The following is a 21,438-nucleotide window of genomic DNA, read 5'->3' on the forward strand; positions in this document are numbered from 1 at the left end:
TGGATTTATTTTTCAGAGAAAAAAAGTTCATTGCTTTGTAACTAAGTTTCACTTCATGTTATCCCACATGTTCTGAACCCACTGCTTAAGTATAAAATTCACCGCTTGTCTTTTACAATGGAGACATTTTAATAACTTTAAAGGACAATGGACTTTAAAGACCAAGACTAATATATACTTTAATTAAATCTATATCATCCTAGAGTGTAAAAAGAATTTATTTTCTACTTTTACATGCCTTTACAATCATCTTGGAGTAAACAAGTTTCTAAAAGTTCACGTTGCTTGTTTTTATTTTAAATTTTTGTTCCACAAACGCGTACACGGATGTAATATGTATAACTATTTTATTGTAACAAGGCAGTTATTGTTTGATATTACTGTACTCATTATAAAGTCATTTATAATAGTTTTAGGCCTCCTCAACAAACCAACATTTTAGCACATTTTTAGCATGTTGTCGGTGTAATAAAACACATCGGGGGCCTAGTGAAAGAGCGAAGGTATTATAAACTTTCACAGACCAGTGTCAACTTCTGGCTCATTAGAAGGCAGTTCTTACAGGCAAGTTATGTCATCCCTAGTGTGGTGGAAGCCAGTATTTGGGATGTTAGAATGTCTGGAATTGACCGTATTCATTTTTCTGGATTTTAGTGTCCAGAGCAGAATGGCTATGGAAGTACTGCATCATCACTGTTACCTGCTCACGCCAGTAAAATGTCTGCCTATCTCCCAGCAAAGCAGGAACTTCAAGACCAGTGCCAGTGCATTCCAGACAAGGTTTGCTAGTTTCAATCTAGGCCCACTGAAAAGCCACTACGCAAATTGAGCCCAGCCCCTTGGATGTGGCCCCGGTGCACAGAATGTGTCTTGACCTTCAGTGCTAGTTGAATCAAATATATAAGCCACTCCATCACTGGGGTAGATTAAGAGAAGGGAATTGGGGATCGGATTTCCTGGATTTTTTTCCTGGATAGTTCTAAAGCCATCAGATTATCTTTCCAGGCTGTGAAATATAATGGATAGAAAGTAAAGGGGAGATCCACCTGTCCAACAGACAAATATTGAGTACTTAGCAGGCGCCGGGAATAGGCTTCCGTTCTGGGAATTCACAGTTGAAGAAAACAGTGCCTGCTCTTTAACACATACACAGAGGTACTTTATATAATATTTCTTTGTTGTGTACTGATACTGTAGGAAATAGGCAGAGACTATTACTTAAAGAATTTGCTTCACTTGTACCAGTATGGTCCCCTGGTCAGGAAGAGTGGTCCCATGGACCTACATGAACTTCTTTTATGAATGTTAATGGTAGTCACGAGGCTGTGCTACAAGGAGGCTTAGTGATTTCTTGATGGTGGTTTTCCTCTATGCCCATACCTGAGGAAAGGAAAGAGGAAAAGAAAAAACTGGCCCTGGTTCCTAGAGCAGAATGTTCCTTAGTACTGCGACTTACTACATTCTGTTAGAGACAACACATTCAGCTACCACTTTACTCCTGGCTGGACGAGTAGATACAGGGGTGAGGTAAAAGTTTAGAGGAACCTTACATTTCTTCTAGCGACCAATACTATACCATAAGCTCCACGAGAAAGGCAAGTACAAGGTGCTAGGGGCATAGAGGAGCATCATGTGTCCCAGTCCATGGAAAGTCTCATGGAGGAGATGGTATTTGGAAGAGGGAGATTACTGAGCCTCCTGAGCAAGGGAAGGGCATTATAGTGGAGGGACCAACGTCAGCTCAGAGGAAAGTAAAGCTTTATCCTACTATGGTGACCTTCATATTTATAAACTTTAGCTCAATGTGACAGAATGTTTGATAACACAAAATTCATTTTTGCCCAGGGAGAAGCAGGATTGCCAGGAACTCCAGGCTCACCTGGTCAGAAAGGGGATAAAGGAGAACAGGTAAGATACTTCAAAACACTGTCAGGATGAAAGTGGATTTGTTCAAAAGTGACTTAAAAATGCATGCATTTATGCTAAGCAAAATAAGTCAATCAGAGAAAGACATATCATATGATCTCACTGCTATGAGGAATTCTTAATCTCAGGAAACAAACTGAGGGTTACTGGAGTGGTGGGAAGTGGGAGGGATGGGTGGCTGGATGATAGACATTGGGGAGGGTATGTGCTATGGTGAGCGCTGTGAATTGTGTAAGACTGTTGAATCACGGACATGTACCTCTGAAACAAATAATACATTATATGTTAAAAAAAAAAGAAGATAGTAGGAAGGGTGAAATGAAGGGTGGGGAATTGGAGGGGGAGACAAACCATGAGAGACTATGGACTCTGAGAAACAAACTGAGGGTTCTAGAGGGGAGGGGGTGGGGGGATGGGTTAGTCTGGATGATGGGTATTAAAGAGGGCACGTATTGAATGGAGCACTGGGTGTTATATGCAAACAATGAATCATGGAACACTACATCAAAAACTAATGATGTAATGTATAGTGATTAACATAACATAATAAAATAAAATTTTAAAAATGCATCCATTTCATATCTCTATGTCCCATACAAATGCACATTTCCATTAAAGGCTATTAAGGACTATATTTAAATGCTGATGGCTGAAATAAGGAAGACTATATCAGCATTCAAATCTGCTTTTGAGTTCCTATAGGAACTAAAATTTGCAAAGATGTGGAAACCCAAATCTTTGTATCTATAAACTTTAAGCACAATTGTGAAGCAAGAAAGTTTATTTTTTAGTTGTGCCCTAGACTTCTCTAGCATTCTGTTCTCCTATTACTTCAACTCTTATTTCTCTTGTGTGCTGATGGATCCCCACAAAGATTCTTTTTTAGCTTCCTATCATTTGTTTGCTTATTTATCTATTTATTTTATTTTTAAATAAAATTTTACCCCCTTCACCCATTTCTCCAACCTCCACTCCCTACCTCTGGCAACCACCAATCTGTTCTCTGTATCTATGAGCTTGATTTTCTTTTTTTCTTCTTTCTTTTCTCTTTCTTTCTCTTCTCTTCTCTTGTCTTCTCTTGTCTTCCTCCCTCTCTCCCTCCCTCTCTTCCTCCCTCTATTCTTCCTTCTCTCCTTACCTCTCTCCCTATGCCCCTCCCTCTCTCCTTCCCTCTCTCCCTCTTCTTCCTTCTCTCTCTCTCTTTCTTTCTTTTCTTCCCTCCACATATAAGAGAGATAATATAGTATTGGTCTTTCACTGTCTGGCTTATTTCACATACTATTAATGCTTTTGAGGTCCATCCATGTTATCATAAATGGCAAGATTTTATTCTTTTTTATGGCTGAATAATATTCCAGTGTGTGTATGTGTGTATGTGTGTGTGCATGTATGTGTATCACATCTCCTTTATCCATTCATTCATTGATGGACACTTAAATTATTCCCATACCTTAATGCTGCAATTAATGTGGAGGTGCATATATCTTTTCGAGTCAATGTTTTTATTTTCTTCAGATAAATACTCACAAGTGGAATTGCTAGATTAATTTTTTGTAGAATGTCCATACTGTTTTCCATAATGTCTGTACAGTTTACATTCCCACCAACAGTTTACATTCTCTCCACATCCTCATGAACATTTGTTATTGCTTATATTTTTAATGATAGTTGTTCTAACAAATGTGAGGTGATATCTCATTATGGTTTTGATTTGTTATTTCCTTGAAGATTAATGATGTTGAGCATCTTTTCATGTACCAGTTAGTCATCTATATGTATTCTTTGAAAAAAATATCTATTCAGGTCTTCTGCCCATTTTTTAATTGGATTTTCAATTTTCTTGCAATTGAATTGTATGAGTTCTTTATATATCTTGGATATTAGCCCCTTATCAGATATGCGATTTACATATATTTTTTTCCATTCAGTATATTGTCTTTTCATTTCTGGATGATTTCCTTTGCTGTGCAGAAGCTTTTTAGTATGCTATAGTTCAACTTGTTTATTTTTCCTTTTGGTGTCAGATTTAAAAATGATCACAAAGACCTATGTCAAGGAGCTTAGTGCCTATGTTTTCTTCTAGGAGTTTTATGGTTTCAGATCTTATATTCAGGTCTTTAATCTATTTTGAATTAATTGTGTAACATAGTGTAAGATAGTGGTCAAATTTTATTCTTTTGGGTATGGCTGTTCAGTTTTCTCAACACCATTTATTGGAGAGACAGTCATTTCCTCATTGTATATTGTTGGCTCCTTTGTCATAAATTAATTGACCATTTATGTATGGGTTTAATTATTGTTTCTCTATACTGTTCCATTGGTCTATGTGTCTGTTTTGTTGCCAATATTCTACTGTTTTAATTACTATAGCTTTGTGATATAGTTTGAAATCAGGGAGCATGATGCCTCCACCTTTGTTGTTCTTTCTCAAGATTGTTTTGGCTACTGAGGTTTTTTGTGGTTCCATACAAATTTTAGAATGATTTCTTCTATTTCTTTGAAAAATGTCATTTTGATAGGGATTGCACTGTATCTATAGTTTGCTTTGGGTAGTGTGGATATTTGAACAATATTGATTCTTCTAATCCATGAGCATAGAATATCTTTCCATTTGTGTCTTCAATTTCTTTTATTAATGTCTTAAGTTTTCAATATACATGTGTTTCACCTCCTTGGTTAAATTTATTCCTAGGAATTTTATTCCTTTTGATGCAATTATAATTAAGATTTTTTTATTTCTCTTTCTGATAGTTCACTATTAGTGTATAGAAACACAACAGATTTTTGTGTCTTGATTTTGTACTCTGCAACCTTACTGAGTTTGTTAATTCGTTCTAATAGTTTTTTGATGGAGTCTTTATGGTTTTCTATATATAAAATCATGTCATCTGCAAATAGTGACAGTTTAACTTATCCCTTTCCAATCTGGATGCCTTTTCTTTCTTTTTCATGCCTATTGTTTTGGCTAGGACTGCCAATACTATGTTGAATAGTAGTGATGGGATTGGGCATCCTTGTCGTATTCCTGATCTTGGAGGAAAGACTTTCAGCTTTTCACCATTGAGTAAGATGTTAGCTGTGGGCATTTCATATGTAGACATTATTATGTTGAGGTACTTTCCCTCTATACACACTGTTGAGAGCTTTTATCATATATGAATGTTGAATTTTTTCAAATACTTTTCCTGCATCTATTGAGATGAACATATGATTTTTATCCTTCATTTCATTAATGTGATATATCATATTGAACCATCCTTACATGCCTGTAATAAATTCCACTTGAACATGGTGTATGATATTTTAATAAATTGTTGAATTCTGTTTGCTAATATTTTGTGAGAATTTTTTCATCTATGTTCATCAGGGATATTAGCCTATAATTTTCTTTATTTGTGGCATACTTGTCTAGTTTTAATATCAGGGTAATGTTGGCCTCATAAAATGGGTTTGGAAGAGTTCTCTATTATTCTATTTTTTGGAAGAGTTTGAGAAGGATTGATATTAATTCTTCTTTGGATGTTTGGTAAAATTCACCAGTGAAGCTCTCTGGTCCTGTAATTTTGTTTATTGGGATATTTTTGATTAATGATTCATCTCATTATTATTAGTCTGCTCAGATTTTCTGTTTATTATGATTCATTCTTGGTAGGAGGTATGTTTCTAGGAATGTATCCATTTCTTTTAGGTTGTCCAATTTGTTGACATATCATTGTTCATAGTAGTCTCATGGTCCCTTATATTCCTATGGTATTTAGATTAACTTCTTTTTCATTTTTTATTTTATCTGAGTCCTCCTTTTTTTCTTGATGAGTCTACTTAAGAGTTGTCAATTTTATTTCTCTTTCAAAGAACCACCTCTTAGTTTCATTGATCTCTATTATGTTTTTAGTCTCTACTTAATTTATTTCTGCAGTACTCTGTTACTTCTTTCCTTCTACTAACTTTGGGCTTTGGTGGTTTATTTGTTTGTTTGTTTGTTTTTCTCTAGTTCCTTGAGGTGTAAAGTTAGGTTGCTTGTTTGAGACTTTTCTTGTTACTTGTGGTAGAGTAGTCACTTATCACTATGAACTTCCCTCTTAGAATTGCTTTTGCTGTATCACACAATTTGATATGCTATATTTACATTTTCATTTGTCTCAGGTATTTTTTATTTCTCTTTTGATTTTTCTTTGATCTATTGATTATTCAATAGCATATTGTTTAATGTCCACTTATTTGTGAATTTTCCAGTTATTTTCATGTAACTGATTTCAAGTTTCATACCATTGTTGTTGAAAGAGATGCTTGGTATGATTTCAGTTTCTTAATTTTGTTTGTTTAAGTTTCTATTTACATTCTAGTAAGTTAACATATAGGGTAATATTGGTTTCAGGAGTAGAATTCAGTGATTCATCACTTATATATAACACCCAGTGCTCATCACAACAAGTGACCTCCTTAGTACTCATCACCCACGTAGCCCATTTAGCCCATCCTGAACCTTCCTCCCTCCATCAACCCTCAGTTTGTTCTCTGTAGTTAGGAGTGTCTTATGGTTTGCTTCTCTCTCTTTTTTTCATTCCCCTATGTTCATCTGTTTTGTTTCTTAAATTCTACATATGAATGAAATCATATAGTCTTTGTCTTTCTCTGACCAACTTATTTCACTTAGCATAGTGCACTCTAGCTCCATCCACATCATTGCAAATGGCAAGGGTTCATTCTTTATAATGGCTGAGTAATATTCCAGTGTGTGTGTGTGTGTGTGTGTGTGTGTGTGTGTGTGTGTGTACCACATCTTCGTTATCCATTCATCAATCGATGGACCTTTGGGCTCTCTCCATAATTTGGCTGTTGTTGATAATGCTGCTATAAACATGGGGGTGCATGAACCTCTTTGAATCAGTATTTTTGTATCCTTTTGGTAAATACTCGTCATCAGGGAAATATAAACAATTTCTTAAATTTATTAAGATTGGTTTTGTGGCCTAACATTTGATCTTTTTTTTAAAGATTTTATTTATTTATTTGAGAGAGAGACAGAGATAGCAACAGAGCTAGCAAGAGAGAGAGCAAGAGCAGGGAGGAGAGGGAGAAGCAGCCTCCCTGCTAAGCAGGGAGCCTGATGTGGGGCTTGATCCCAGGACCCTAGTATCATGACCTGAGCTGAAGGCTTACCAACTGAGCCACTCAGGTGCCCCACATTTGATCTATCTTAAAAAATGTTCCATGTGCACTCGAGAAGAATATATATTTTGTTCCTTTTGCATGGAATGTTCTGATCCTGGTGGATAATGCTTTCACTTTATTCTTGATTTCATTTTGCTAGTATTTGGTTGAGGATTCTTGCATCTATGTTTATTTGGGATATTGGCTTATAAATTACTTTTCTTGTGACTTCTCTTGTCTGCTGATGGGTCCCCACTGAAAATTCTTCCTTAGCTCTCAATCCTTATCCTAAACAGCACACCTTTGTTGGACTAATATTAGGCAATATCCCATGCTTAGAGATTTGCCTTTCCCTTCTCCCTACCATATCAAAACATAAGTGTTCCATTTTCTACTTTTTAATGTCATATCGTTGTTAGCTAACTAGGTAAATTAATTTGTGCTACGCTTAGGAGTTGATTTTTTCACCTTTCCAACATGAAACAGATTTGAATTCCATTCATGCCTTAACTTGGAAGTCCATGGTTCTAAATTAGCAACATAATCTAAGTGGGCTCCTTATTTTAAAAGGTAGGAGACTGATGTCTGAGCAATGACTGATCCTTTAAAATTGCAGAGCAAGCTTCAACAAAGGCTTTATAGGCATTTGACTCCCAAAGGAAGGTCTGCCCACTGTAGCTTGCATGGGAACTTTAGGCACCTTAGCAGGTGTTTGAGAGAATTTTGAGGTATGATGGAGCATTTATTTTTGCCCTTTAAGTCAAATTACTTGGGATAACCTTGCTTAATGCCATTATATGAAAATTTAAAATACCTAAAAAATATCTATTCCTAAGGACTACTTCAATCAAACTAAATATATGAATCATTATAGCAATAGCTAGTATTTATTGAGTATTAACCATGTGCCAGACACTGGGAAGAGTGATTTAGATATGTTATCTTTTTGATTCTTAAAATTCTTCATATTAAGTATTGGCATTACTATTTTATAGAAAGCAAAACTGAAGTTTGGGGAAGTTAAATTATTGCCCAAGGTGAGTGGTCAAGCTGGGATCAGAACCTAGACATGTCAAATCCAGTTTGCATTTTGAAGGTTGCTCTATATTTTAAAAGCTCTTCAGTATTATTTGTGTTCTTTGATCATGGCACTTCCACTTGACATATCTTGTTTTATCCTTATAACTTCATCAAGAATTTCAACCCAATATTTTTATCCTCATTTTGCAGCTGAGAGAACCATGCATGGGTAGAATGGTATGCTCATGGTAACATAATTAAGAGGACTCATAGAGTAGAAAGATCTGGATTAATTCCAACTCTTCTCAGGTTAGCAGTGTGAGCTTGGCCAAGCCACCCAGTCTCTTCATGCTTCATTTCCCTCATCTGTAAATGAGGGCATATCATCTATCAGTTGTACCTACATCATAAGTTTGACACAAAGTACTTTGAAAACGCATATCTGTCTTACTTGTTGGTGATTGTGATGTGATACACATTACCATTTTTTAACTTGACTTTCCCATTCTTTGACTTACCAGTCCTATCAATTTAAGACTACTGGCATAGGAAGAAATTTCACATGTCAGTTTTAGGAGTAAAATACTTTAAAAATATCCCTGCCTCATTTAAAAAACATTAAGTAAATATTAAGAAAATCATTAAATCACCTTTAAATGATTTTTCTTAAAAAAAGATTAGGTACTAAGACTCTGTTGTTAGGGCATATGTCTTTTAAAGACTCATTCTTTCCTCCATACTCTTTAATCATACAGAAGATGCCTCTTTTAACATCTAAATGTTAATTTAATTATTAAAATCAATTAAATTTTTCTTTTATTCATTAATTCATCAGCAACTATTTATTGAGTTCCTATTATTATAATAAAAAGTGTGCTAAGTTTTGGAGCTATAGCAGTAGTGAGAAAACTAGGCTTAATCTCACTGAGTTTATAATCTAGTGATTATTTGTTTAGGGAGTCTTCCCTCCCTTTGTAGGGAAGAAAACCAGTAGAAAAGGACTAGGGAGGAATTAGTAAAAATGATAATTATTAGCAAATTTATTGTATTCCAAATCTATAAAATATACAAAAAGGTACCTTAGGGTTACAGTGTATTATATAACTTCCCATTTAAGATATGTTTTTAAATATTAACATTGGTTTTAATTTCCAGACTACACAAAACTCATAATTGCAAGTGATTTTAGTGGTAAGGTAAAAACAGTTGGGCTAAAATAAATTGATGATCTACAAAACAAGACAAATAATTAATTGGTATCTTCATTTTTTTCAATACAAGCACCAGCATTTGATTAAACCAGCATAGCACTTGCTCTGTAATTATGACTTCAGATGACTATGGCTATGAATGTGTTCAGCTTTCTGGTACTCGTAATAAACATAGATGTATTGTTTCATTTTAAGGAGTTGATGATGAGTCTGTTCCTATTCTTATTGTACTGTGTGATCCTGCAACTTTAATGTGCAATAAATAAAGATGACTTTCCTCTATGTTTAAGTCTGCTATGTAATTTTCATTATTAGAGTAGGTGCACAAAATAATGTCTGCATAGCTTGAAGATTGAAAGTCATTTTGCTCTGAGGCGTGTTGAATAGTTAATTTTGTGAAATGATCAGAAGTGCAGCATTACTAAGGGAACCAGATGTTCTCAAGGTTTTCCTTTTGGTCTATAAGACTGAGAAAGGATATTTAGGACAGTATATGTAGGACAGTATATTAGAAGGCTAACCTCTTTGGAGCCTGAACCACTTGAGATTGAAACCCATCCACCTCTTACTTGCTTTGAAAGTGATCCTTAATAATACCTAGTCAGTGGTTTATTGTGAAGAGGGAATACAATAAAATGTATATAAGATACATAGTGTCAGAAACTAGCACATAATAGGTACTGAAAAAATATGTTTCCTCTGCTTTCCTATCCATAGTATACTTGTTCACATATTGAGGGAGACGTGGAAATAATCCTTTTAGTTTGAGTTTAGTTTCTTATGTGCCTTGGACAAAAACAAATTAATCTTCATTCGTAAGCTAATCCCATAGAATTTGAAATTGATTAAATATTTTAGTATGTAAAAATCTTGAAGTGTGATTGTGTGCTACTTGTAGTAAATATTAATAAGTTATTGATAGTTAATTTCTTGAAAAGGTCACTTAATGATTTAGGTATTTCATTCAAATTTATGTCTTCTGTTCCTAACACTGACAATGAATAATCATCTAAGTAAATCCTTTCCCACCTGGGTCAAAACCCACCCATGCCTTCCTGTCTCTCTCAAGATAAACATTGAAGCTCTCTCTGTGGCTCCACATAGTGTGTAGAGCTCTCCCTATCCCACTCTCTACTCTCTATGTTGTGTCCTACCCTCTCCCCCTGTTCACTCCTGCTCCAGGGTCTTTATAACAGGTACATATACCTGGGAGTTCCTTAGATAGCCACTTGGCTCTCTCCTTCACACCATTTAGGTTCTTTCTCAGAAATCACTTTAAAATAGAAAAGCCTATTCTTAAGTCTTTATATTAAAAGCATCCCTTCGTTCCACTTCTGTCTTCTTTCTTAGCATTTTTAGTGTCACCTGATTTGTTAGCGTTATGCATCTATTTATCTCCCGCACTAGAATAGGAATTTTGTGAGCAGCATACATAGAACAGCACATAATAGGAGTTGAATGAATGAATGAATGAACACCACGCCTGACAGAAAGTCTAAATCATCAACTCAGCTGTTTCTAGAACCTATAAATTTGATGCCCCAGTTGCCAAGGGAACTTTGCCAAGCAGGGCAAAGAGTCAATTTGCAGAGAAAGAGCTAGATATGCTAAATCATCAAGGACTGTTATTCACTATTGCTCTATACTACACTTCTTCTTTTAAAAACAAAGTGACCTGATTAGTTTTAGCTTCATATTGCTAATTAGCCACAAAGAATCAGAAATATTTGGGAAAAAACGAGTTTGGGCTTAATTTAATTTTTATCTTTACTTGCCTATGTTCTCATCCATGCTTCATTAATCTGATTTACTGCTTTTTTTTTTCTTTTCATAAAAATGATGACACTCTTCATGGAGTAAGATGGTTTGAAATTCAACCACTGCATGGATTTGAGCACCTAGGTGTGATCAGTATTCTATATTAGATCACCTAATCAAATCATCTCATTTGTCCAAGAGTAAACTCTAGATGACATTATTTGAAATAACAATTAATACTTTTCTTTCATTCAGACTTGATTATTGTAGTTTTCTGAGTCTTTTAATTCCCCCTCCTTTTTTTTTTTTTTTAGCAAATGTAGTTAGCAACCTAATTACTTAGCAACCACATTACTTTCTCAGTTCTTTAAGGCCCTGGCTAATACCTTTACCCACTTCAAAGTTGAAACTTTGTCAGAGTTTCGTAAAATAGCAGTTCAATTTTAATGTCCCTGAACCTAAGGTCTGAGCTCTATTTGGGGAATAATTTTCCAGTTTATGTTTGAATTATTATCTTCCACATATCCAGTTAATTTCCCCAAAAGTATAGGCTTTATGAAATGATTGCTTTGCTGACATACTTCTAAAGAAAATTAAAACAATTTAAAATGGAATAAGTTAACTTACCTGACTCTTTAGTCAGAAACTTTTGTATTGATTCCTTTCCACTACCCCCTTCTTCGGATCTCAGTATATGGAAGTTTCCATTTTGAATAGTCTAATGTGTTAACTCAGAGATTACTGGTGAGTTTTCCTTTATTTTCTTTTCAATCTGACATTCCTCACATGCTCATTCTGTAGCCACACAACACCAATAAAAAGTAATTGAATCAAAATATGTTCTCAAATTTTTTGAAAGGAGGGATATCTTCCCTTAGTAGTAAGCTCTCAGAGGTAGAATTTAATATTGACTTTTGACTTTCTATGTCAGTATAAGAAATAAAGAATATTTCTTTATCCTTTCTAATCTAATATTGAATATATTTTATTTATTTTGTTTTGTATCCATTTTATTTTTATATCAATTTTACCCAACCTGATATAATCTCATCTAATCTACAGGAACTTGAAATTGACATTTACTTGTGTACCTTAAATCTGAAATGAAATACAATATCAGTGTAATAATGGCATTATATATTCATAAAATTCTGATATATTCTTAATCTCTATCACACATTAGTGATAGAGAAACTCATTCAAAAAGTTGATATTATTTTCCACCATTTCGAGGATAAATTTATTAGACTGAATTTGTGGTAGAGCCATTAAGGTAGATATCGGTAACACATCAGCTTCATTGAGAATATTTTTTTCCCATTTAGATGGAAAAGCAGGGAAGTCAACAATTGGATTGACCCAGCTGTGGGATTTTTCCTAGAGGATATAATAGAAGATCAAGCACATTAATGAAACAAATATGGGTACCTTAGAGTCTAAAATTTCATGACTTACTTGAATTGAAAGCATTAGGTATTAGTTAAAATAAAAGCGATAGAATCATTCCTTACCTTTGATAAATATAAAAGAAATGATAAAGCTGAATTGTATATATCTGTGTGGAGAATGCATAGTTTTAGTTTTGATTAGCACTTTGATATTTATTACTTATTAACTTTTTGATAATTTATTGTCAAAAGTATAGTTTAATGACTTATAGACAATATGAGGAAGGGACTCAGGGAACACTCTGGTGCAAGCAGAAGCAGCTTCTCTGTGAAATGGTAGATTCTCTTTGACATTAGCACTTAATACACCTTTGAAAAAAACCTCCTAGTGAGCATTTCTATATTTTAGGATTCAGGTGGTATTAAAGGTGAATTTGGTGCTCCTGGAATTCCTGCTATTTGATTAAGCTTTGCGGCTGTTGTAAAAGGTTGTACCAGGAAGGAAGACAAAATATATAGAACGAGTCTGATAGTTCAGGGGTCAACAAACTATGACTCTGCAGCAGGGCTGCCAAAAACTCTAACTGGATGATTTTGTAAATAACTTTGTGCTGGAGCACAACCACACTCACTTGTTTTCCTATTGTCTTAGGCTGCTTTTGTGCCAGGTGGCAGGGGTTAGGTAATTGTGGCAGAAGTCATAGGGCCTGCAAAATCTAAAATATTTACTGTCTGGTCCTTTGCAGAAAAACTTGCTGACCCCTGCTCTAGAACATTGCCCATCATTCTGAGAGCCCCAAGGCTTCTGAGTTTCACTCTTTTATGTATGCTTTAATATCTTTTAATAATATTTCACTGTAGACATAAATTAAATAAACATTTAAAAATACAGTACCACATGAGATATAAATAAAAATATAAGAAATATATTCAGTCCATTGATAAAATGTTAAAAATATGCTATTTATCTCATAAAATGGTTGATTTTCACGTTGTCTTTTCTAATATTGTAAAGATAATTCTACATGATCAATTTACTCACAAGAGGTTACTGTTGCAGTTCAGCATCTTATTTAAGTTCAGTTTTGTTTTATAAGTTTTTTTATTTGAGTATAATTGACATGCAATGTTTTAAAAGTTTATTTATTTTTTGTTTGTTTATTTATTTATTATCAGAGAGAGAGCACAAGCAGGGGGAGTGGCAGGCAGAGGAAGAAGCAGGCTCCCTGCTGAGCAAGGAGCCCAGTGCAGGACTGGATCCCAGGACCCTGGGGTCATGACCTGAGCCAAAGGCAGACGCTTAACTGACTGAGCCACCCAGGCGTCCCTAGTTGACATGCAATGTTACATTCATTTCAGGTGTACAACATAGTGATTCAACGTCTCTATACATTGTGCTGTGCTCACCTACAAGTATAGCTACCATCTGTCATCACACATGCTATTACAATATCACTGAGTATATTCCCTAGGCTGTGCCTTTTATTCCTGTGACTTATTCATTCCATATATTTAAGTTCAGTTTTTATAGAAACTTTAAAAATTGTTATATTTATAAAGATAAACTGCAATTAACTTGTCCTGTTTTTCATGATACATAAATGTGTGTATACATACACACACATAACTTAATCTGCTGAATTATTAAAGTTTCACTTGCTGATGCTATGAAAATGCTCTTCATTAAAATAAGTTTCGTATAGGTTTCTGTAGCTGTTTTAGCTGCACTAATTATCAAGTGAGTCCATTGCGTCTCATTATCCAGAACACCTCTACCCCGTGGTTATTAACCTACAGTTGTCACAAGAGTAACTGAAGATGAAGTGGTAGGAGGTTCAGAAATTATCGGGCAGATATTTTTTGAGTCCTTCTTGAATGTATCTGATTTCTGACTGCTTCATTGCTGCTGCTTTTTTTCTTTTAGGAATTCTTTTTTTTTCTTTTAGGAATTATTCTATTATGAATAATTAAGGAATTATTTAGGAATTAGCAAATTCCTTACTCATCCTGTAGTAGTGTAAATGTTAGATTCAGTAAAATCTTTGTTGAATGATACCTTGCTGCAAGTTAATATTTATTTGGGCTACTATCCTCTTGCTTAATTAAGCTTGCTGATGATATTAATTGCAGACTTCATCTTAAGTGAAAGTTCCTTCAAACACTTGTTCAAAGGTCTAATTTCTTCAAAATGCTTTTTCCCCTAGAGAACACTACTCAGTCATCTGTCTCCTAAGCAGATGGCCCTGTTCCAAATTTGTTTCAAACACTCATTCCACCAACCTCTTCCTAAAAGACATCATAACAATCTGATTGTTTGGATTTTGGATCATTGGGATTTTTGGAATTACTTTGAATATGGGAACTTTTTTTTAAGCCAAATACAGAATCACTGGAGTACTTGGACTCTATAAAATGATTATAGATAATTGGACTTCTTTACTATGGGATGTAAAGTAAGATTCATATAATTTTACACACTAAGTTATGGGAAAGCAGGACAATTAGAGAATTCATGAAGCTTCCAGTGGTGTTGAATATAGTATCAGGCTACACTGAGCTCTTGGATTCTCACAGACCCTCCTTAGCGGCCAGTACCCTTCCAGTATCTATAGAATCATGAGTCTTTGGCCATAGCCTATCCTCAAGGTCACAGTCACTGGTGGCACCAGGTCTGCTTCTAACTTGTCACTTCATTTGGCAGTTAAAGGGATGTAACACTCCTGAGTGCAGACATGTCACCTGAAGAGTGTTTTTCTCACTTCCATAATCCACAGGTCACCATTTATTTAAAATAACTCTAATGAATAGATACAGAATGAAAATAACAAGAAAACTGCTATGTTATTGGATGGCATGGTTAGTAAGTTTTAAATATTTCACTCCAATAAGGACATATCAATTTTTCTTAATTTTTAAAACTTCAAAATTTTGACATTATAGTTGTAAAGATGAGCACTTATATTTGGAGTAAAATACTTGTATTTTTTTAAGATGAAAATAACTTGATTGATTTTTCTGAGTAAATTTCCAAAGAAAATTATTAGTTCTTAAAGTATTCAGTATTCGCAGAGCCGGATCTCCCACAGTTGGCTTAATGTGACTTGTATGCATCTCCCAGAGTACCCAGACAGGCTCAACTTTGATTCTTCTTCTGAGCATTTGAATTCTTTGGGGTTCTTTTTCTTGGAATTAGAAATGCTTAAGGGTTCTGTTTAAAGATAAAATTAAAAAAGATGAATTGTCTCGCTTGGAACAAGAACATATGCAAAGTGCCATTGAACATATAGCTCAGGTATAATATTCTCAAAGTGAAGCTTTCTTAATTTTTTAAAGTTTAATATTTAAACTAGAAAGTTGATTGATGTTAATGGAGTGAAGCATATTCCGAGCAGTGTAAAGTAGAATTTGTACATCAGCTATACTTTATATTTACATCTAGTGTGATACTGTAATAAATTAAGTGATTTGCATATTAATCCTATTATTCTAAGATAAACCTACATATTGAAGTTTGGCTAGGTGATAGCAGTAAATTTTTTAAATCAAGGCCCTGAACAAAGTATTAGTTTCTTCTGAGGCCCAGGAGAAAAATAGGACACTAAACAACACTATATTATGAAATCAATTTATGGGATATGGAAACTCATGGAGGATGAAGAACTAGAGCATCTAATTATGTTCTTTTGTGATTCTAATACTCATCACCATATACAGACTTGCACTAGGCATTCTAACCTTATATGTGCAGCTCTGCTCCCAACACACCGAGCCAATAACTGTCCCCTTTACATCCATTCAGCACAGCTAGGATTTTGCCTAAGAGACTTGGCAAATTTTCTGCTCGGAGTTCATGTCAGAAAAGCTATCTTACATAGCCAGTGTAGCAGGTGTTATAGGTTATTAGTCACTGGTGACTTCTGGTAAGCTTGGTTGGACAGAAACCACTGGCAGTCAAGATGAGTAAATTGGATGGCCTAATTTCCGTGAGAACTAAATCACTTAATGCATAAGATCACACATGTGCTTGCACTTATACACACGTGCATGCACACACATACGTTCACAACACCCTTGTGGTGTGTGGTGGGAAAATGAAGTGAGGGTTTGGACCCTGGGAGCAAAACCTGCCCACCGTGTTACCTACAAACATAACACTCAAAGCCTGCTTGTGTTCATTACTTGAGTGTTTCAAACAAAAAGTTACCTCATTCTCGGGGCGCCTGGGTGGCTCAGTTGGTTAAGCGACTGCCTTCGGCTTAGGTCATGATCCTGGAGTCCCTGGATCGAGTCCCGCATCGGGCTCCCTGCTCAGCAGGGAGTCTGCTTCTCCCTCTGACCCTCCTCCCTCTCATGCTCTCTGTCTCTCATTCTCTCTCTCTCAAAAAAAAAAAAAAAAAAAAAGTTACCTCATTCTCTATTTCACTTATGTATGCTGTGTATCAGATACGTTCTTTGAGAAGTGGGGATATTTTTAAAAAACAGGAATAATTATTTTCTAGTCATCTTAATCCTAATAATGTGATAGGAAAAGGTCAATAAATATGGAGCCTAATTTATGCTAAAACCAGTCTTCTGTCTGCTTAATTACCTACAGTTTATCCCTAAAATGTTTATTTTACTAAGAAAACTTTCACAAAAAAAGAAAAATTCTGTTTCTCACAGAGTAGGTATGCAGTAAATGATAGCCATCATTATTGTACCATTCAGATATTGACTAACCAGAGTTTGATTGCCTATGTTTGAATCCCAGCTCAAATCCTCAGTCTATAATTTTAGGGCATGTCTCTTGGTTTCTTCCAAGTTTTTTCCTTTTTTAAAATGGGCATTATATTGTATCCACTTTTAGCTTTGTCTTAAGGATTAAATGAGATTATTCATAAAAGTGACAGCTCAGTGCCTGTTCTATGAATAAATATAGTAGTACCCACTTATCAGCGGTCAACTGCAATCTGGAAGCAGATGGTCCTCCTTCGGACATATGGTCAGAAGGTCAGTAGTATCCTAATGCTACGTCACAATGCCTGTCATTCAATTCATTTCATCTCATCATGTAGGCATTTTATCATCTCATAACATCACAAGAAGAAGGGCAAATACAGTACAGTAAGATATGTTGAGAGAGACCCTATTCACATAACTTTTGTTACAGTACATTGTTATAATTATTCTATTTTATTATTAGTTATTATTGTTAATCTCTTCCTGTGTCTAATTTATCAATTAAACTTTGTCATAGATATGTATGTATAGGGAAAAACCACAGTATATATAGGATTTGGTACTATCTGTGGTTTTAGGTCTTGGAAGGTATTCCCTGTAGATAAGGATAGGACTACTGTATTTGATAAATAGATATAATTTTAAAAGAAAACAGTTTGATGATTCAGTTATTCTAAACGCAGGTTTACTATGAAACTAAATTAGAACTCATTTGAGGGAATTTATATCATTTATTCAAAATATATTTGGTGGAAAATGTTAAAAGTCATACATATCTTAGATAATTTTGACCTCTAAAAACAAAGTAATGTTTGCATGTTAGCAAACCAATTAATTTTCTATTTAACTATATATATATGAGTATAAACTCTTCAATATTAATAATAGCAGCCATTTACTCAATCATTATTATGTGCTAGACACTGTCCACAGACTTCTTTACATCATTTTATTTATTTCTCACAGTATCTCTGAGGTAAGATTTACTATCATCACTATTTCATAGATTAAGAAACTAAGATAGAATAAAAACTTCCCCAAAGTTTCATAGCTAACAGATGGTAGGTCCAGGATTTGAATCTTACCCATATGAGTTCATAGCTCTGGCACCTTTACTTCATCTGGATAAAGCTCCTCAAGTATCCGAATTTCCTTTGTACAGGCAGTTTATTAGATCTTAAATTCGTTTGCCTACTGCCTAGAGAGGGAATTGTACAGAGGGTTTCCTGAATTCTACTGCAGGTGAGGCTGTGTTCCTTCTCCTTAAATCCATGGACCCCCCAACTGTAGAGGTTCTGACTCTCCCACCCTCAGAAAATTGTGTCCCCCAATTGAAAATCTTCATCATATGTTTTTTTCACCGAATGAAAGTATTTTGTTTCGCTTTATCTTCCGAAATAAGTATTATGAAAACAACATGATTCTGTTTGGTTTCCAAATTCAGAAGTATATTTGAAATAAGCTTTTAAAATTCCCATACCTGGACTGTCTGGAGATCCTTATCTGTCCACCTCCGGGTGGCCAATCATGGTCACACCCTCCAGATTACCTTACCTCAGCACCTAACCTAGAGAATTCTCTTTATATTTTCTATAGAATATGCTTTCAATATATAAATATATAATGTTATATATAAGTATATATAAGAATACTTACTATAGATCTAATTTAAGTATATATATAACTGTATATTCTTTTGGTCAAATATATATATACAAACTTTTGTTGTATATTCATTTGGTCAAAAACAAAAGCGTTTAACTTAGCACCATGAGTTTATTAAAAAAAAAAAAAAGTGAACTTCCAGAGGTAAAAAGCCATATGCATTAAAGCGCTTAAGAAGTATATTTGATAACGTGATGAGAGAGTTGCCAAGTTGCCTGACTTAAAACCAGCCGGGCTAACCATGCTCACGCCGAGGCGCTTTGTGCGACAGCCCTTTCACCACAGGCTCTGAAGCCCCCAGTCTCTGCAGCAGGGCTAGACCGAACTGGGCACATCCATTGTTCCCTGTCCGCCTTTGTATTTCTTTTCAGTTGGAAAATGAAATGACTGTGATCTCTGAATCTCGATTTTCCCCTTAAAAAGACATTTTATGAGAAGACTGCCGCTTCAGGAAATAAAGGCAGATGCTGTTACAGTTTATGAAAGCGCAGACAAGGCCGGTAGCTGTTGTGAATTATAATGAACTCCGAGACAGCCCTGGTCCAGATGTAGCAGTAATGCCTTAGAGATTCAGAAACTTATAGGCATTTATTGAAAAAGATAGAGAATTTTTAAGTCATTTGGCTTTCCATCTATATTATCTAGTGTCACCTCGTTTTCCACCGAGATTCAGAATTAGTATTAATTTCAGAGGTCTTCCCAAGTTTAAAAAAAAAAAGTTAAAATACCTATTTGTATGCAACAATTTATTGTAGGAATTGAAATACTAAATGAGAAGAACAAAAGAAGGGCAGCTCACCTTTATTCTAACAATGGGCTCTATCCTTCCTATGACCTTGTCAAGGTTTACAAAACAAGTATGAGCTTTGTGTTAGAGGAAATGCTTCTTAAACAGAGAATCATCTGTATACTTCTGTATATTTCAGAAAATTCTGCAGTGAAAAAAGATAGTCAAATCTGGACATAGGCTTGAACTTTTTATTATAACCACTATTCATAGGGAAAATGACCACAAAGAAAACAGTTTTGTCAACCTACTGTTGACTTCACTTACTAGAGTTCCAAGAATGATACCTGGATTATCAGTGAGAAAACTACTGCTTTTACATGGAGTAAGCCTTGTTTAATTGTCTCATTTATGAGCACTATTTTCATACAATATAACAGTAAAATAAAGAAACATGAGAAGGACAGAGGGTAACAGCAGGACAGGAAAAAGAAAAAGAAACTTGCTTACTCTGCAGTTGATTTTATTTCTTAATGGTTTCTTATTCCCTTCTAATGCCTTCCATGCACACCCCAAGTAGAGCAGTTGGCAGAGAACACAACAGATGGATGACAGGCTCAACACATGCAGTGGATCTGGCACCCAGGCACTTGACTTTTATTTGCTAAACAGCCAGATTTCGAGAACTTAGTCTGCTAATGTTCCTATTTGGTTTAATGCACTATGAGAATCTAGCACATAAATAGTAAAATATTGCCATAAAAAAGATCACACACTCTCCACTTCTCTGCATAGTTTAGTGGCTATTTTATCCTTGGTGTAGATTGCTGAGATACGCCAGAGTGCATTTAAGGTGTAATTGGTATTTGATAAAAAGACATCTACAATTTCAGATATTAGAGTTTTCTAAAAGCGACTCTGTGTAAAGGAGATTTTAGCTATCCAAGTGAGGGACAGACATTAGCCAGTGTAGGGTACTGAATGAACCTGTTAGGTACTGAGTAGAAGATTCAAGAGCATGATCATACATGATTGGTACATTTCTTCCCTCTGACCATCTTACATTTTCACAGATTACTAAATTCAAAGCTGAAGAAAAATTGTATCTTTTCCGTAAAGTCTCCTTGGCACTGGATGGGTTAATAGCCCCTTCTCTCTGCTCCCATAGTACTTTATTTACACTATCAACATAGTTTGTGTCTTTGTCTCAGCTGTGAGCTCCAAGAGAACAAGGTCTTGTTCCTGTAACCCCAGAACCTGACCCAGCATTTGGCACCTGATTGATTCTGGATAAGTGTTTGTTGAGTTATTCAGAACTCAAGTGGGCTTAGCCCCAGGCCAGTAGAGAAAAGAAATTGAAGATGATTGTTTAGAACCGTGCTGAGCGGGAATTGGAAGAGGCAGCGGTGCATCAGTGCAAGTCTTCTGAACTTTCTGCAAAAGCATGCTTCAGGGAAATAGGAGGGCAGGAGAATCTCTTATCTACCTAGCAAAGCTTACAGATACTGCTTCCTAGAGGGAAATCTAACAGAGAGAAGTGTGTGCAGCTCCAGAATTTGCTTCCCATTTTCTCATGGAGAAACTATGCTCTTTCTTCTCTCTCAAGCAGAAATCTTCAGGTTATCACGCTCTCTCTTTTTCCAAATTAGGTTTGAAAAAAAATCTCCTGACTTTCTGACAACGTTACTAATGCATGTTCTTTCTCCATGTCTTCACAACCATTTACCTCAGGGCTAAAGATAAATAACCAAAGACTTGAGTGCATTAAAGCTCCAGTAGAAGTAATTGATACAGAGTAGAGCTATAAATTACTCATCAGGAGGAATACTTTGGACAGGAAATAGTTTGCACTTACTGGTATCTCACTGTCCTC

The 21,438-nt window shown here is 35.2% G+C and overlaps 1 protein-coding gene across 1 annotated transcript in view; it reads left to right on the top strand.

The window, feature by feature from the left end:
* Nucleotides 1-21,438, top strand: part of COL19A1 (collagen type XIX alpha 1 chain) — a 321,624-nt gene that overhangs the window by 60,075 nt on the left and 240,111 nt on the right. The window contains exons 8-9 of the mRNA XM_034990815.1: nucleotides 655-780; nucleotides 1,846-1,908. Coding sequence (XP_034846706.1) covers nucleotides 655-780; nucleotides 1,846-1,908 — 189 coding nt within the window. The remainder of the gene's footprint in view (nucleotides 1-654; nucleotides 781-1,845; nucleotides 1,909-21,438) is intronic.

The sequence above is a fragment of the Mirounga leonina genome, unplaced genomic scaffold (genome assembly GCF_011800145.1).
Source record: "Mirounga leonina isolate KUSES-001 unplaced genomic scaffold, KU_Mleo_1.0 Mir_53, whole genome shotgun sequence".
Lineage (NCBI taxonomy): Eukaryota > Metazoa > Chordata > Mammalia > Carnivora > Phocidae > Mirounga > Mirounga leonina.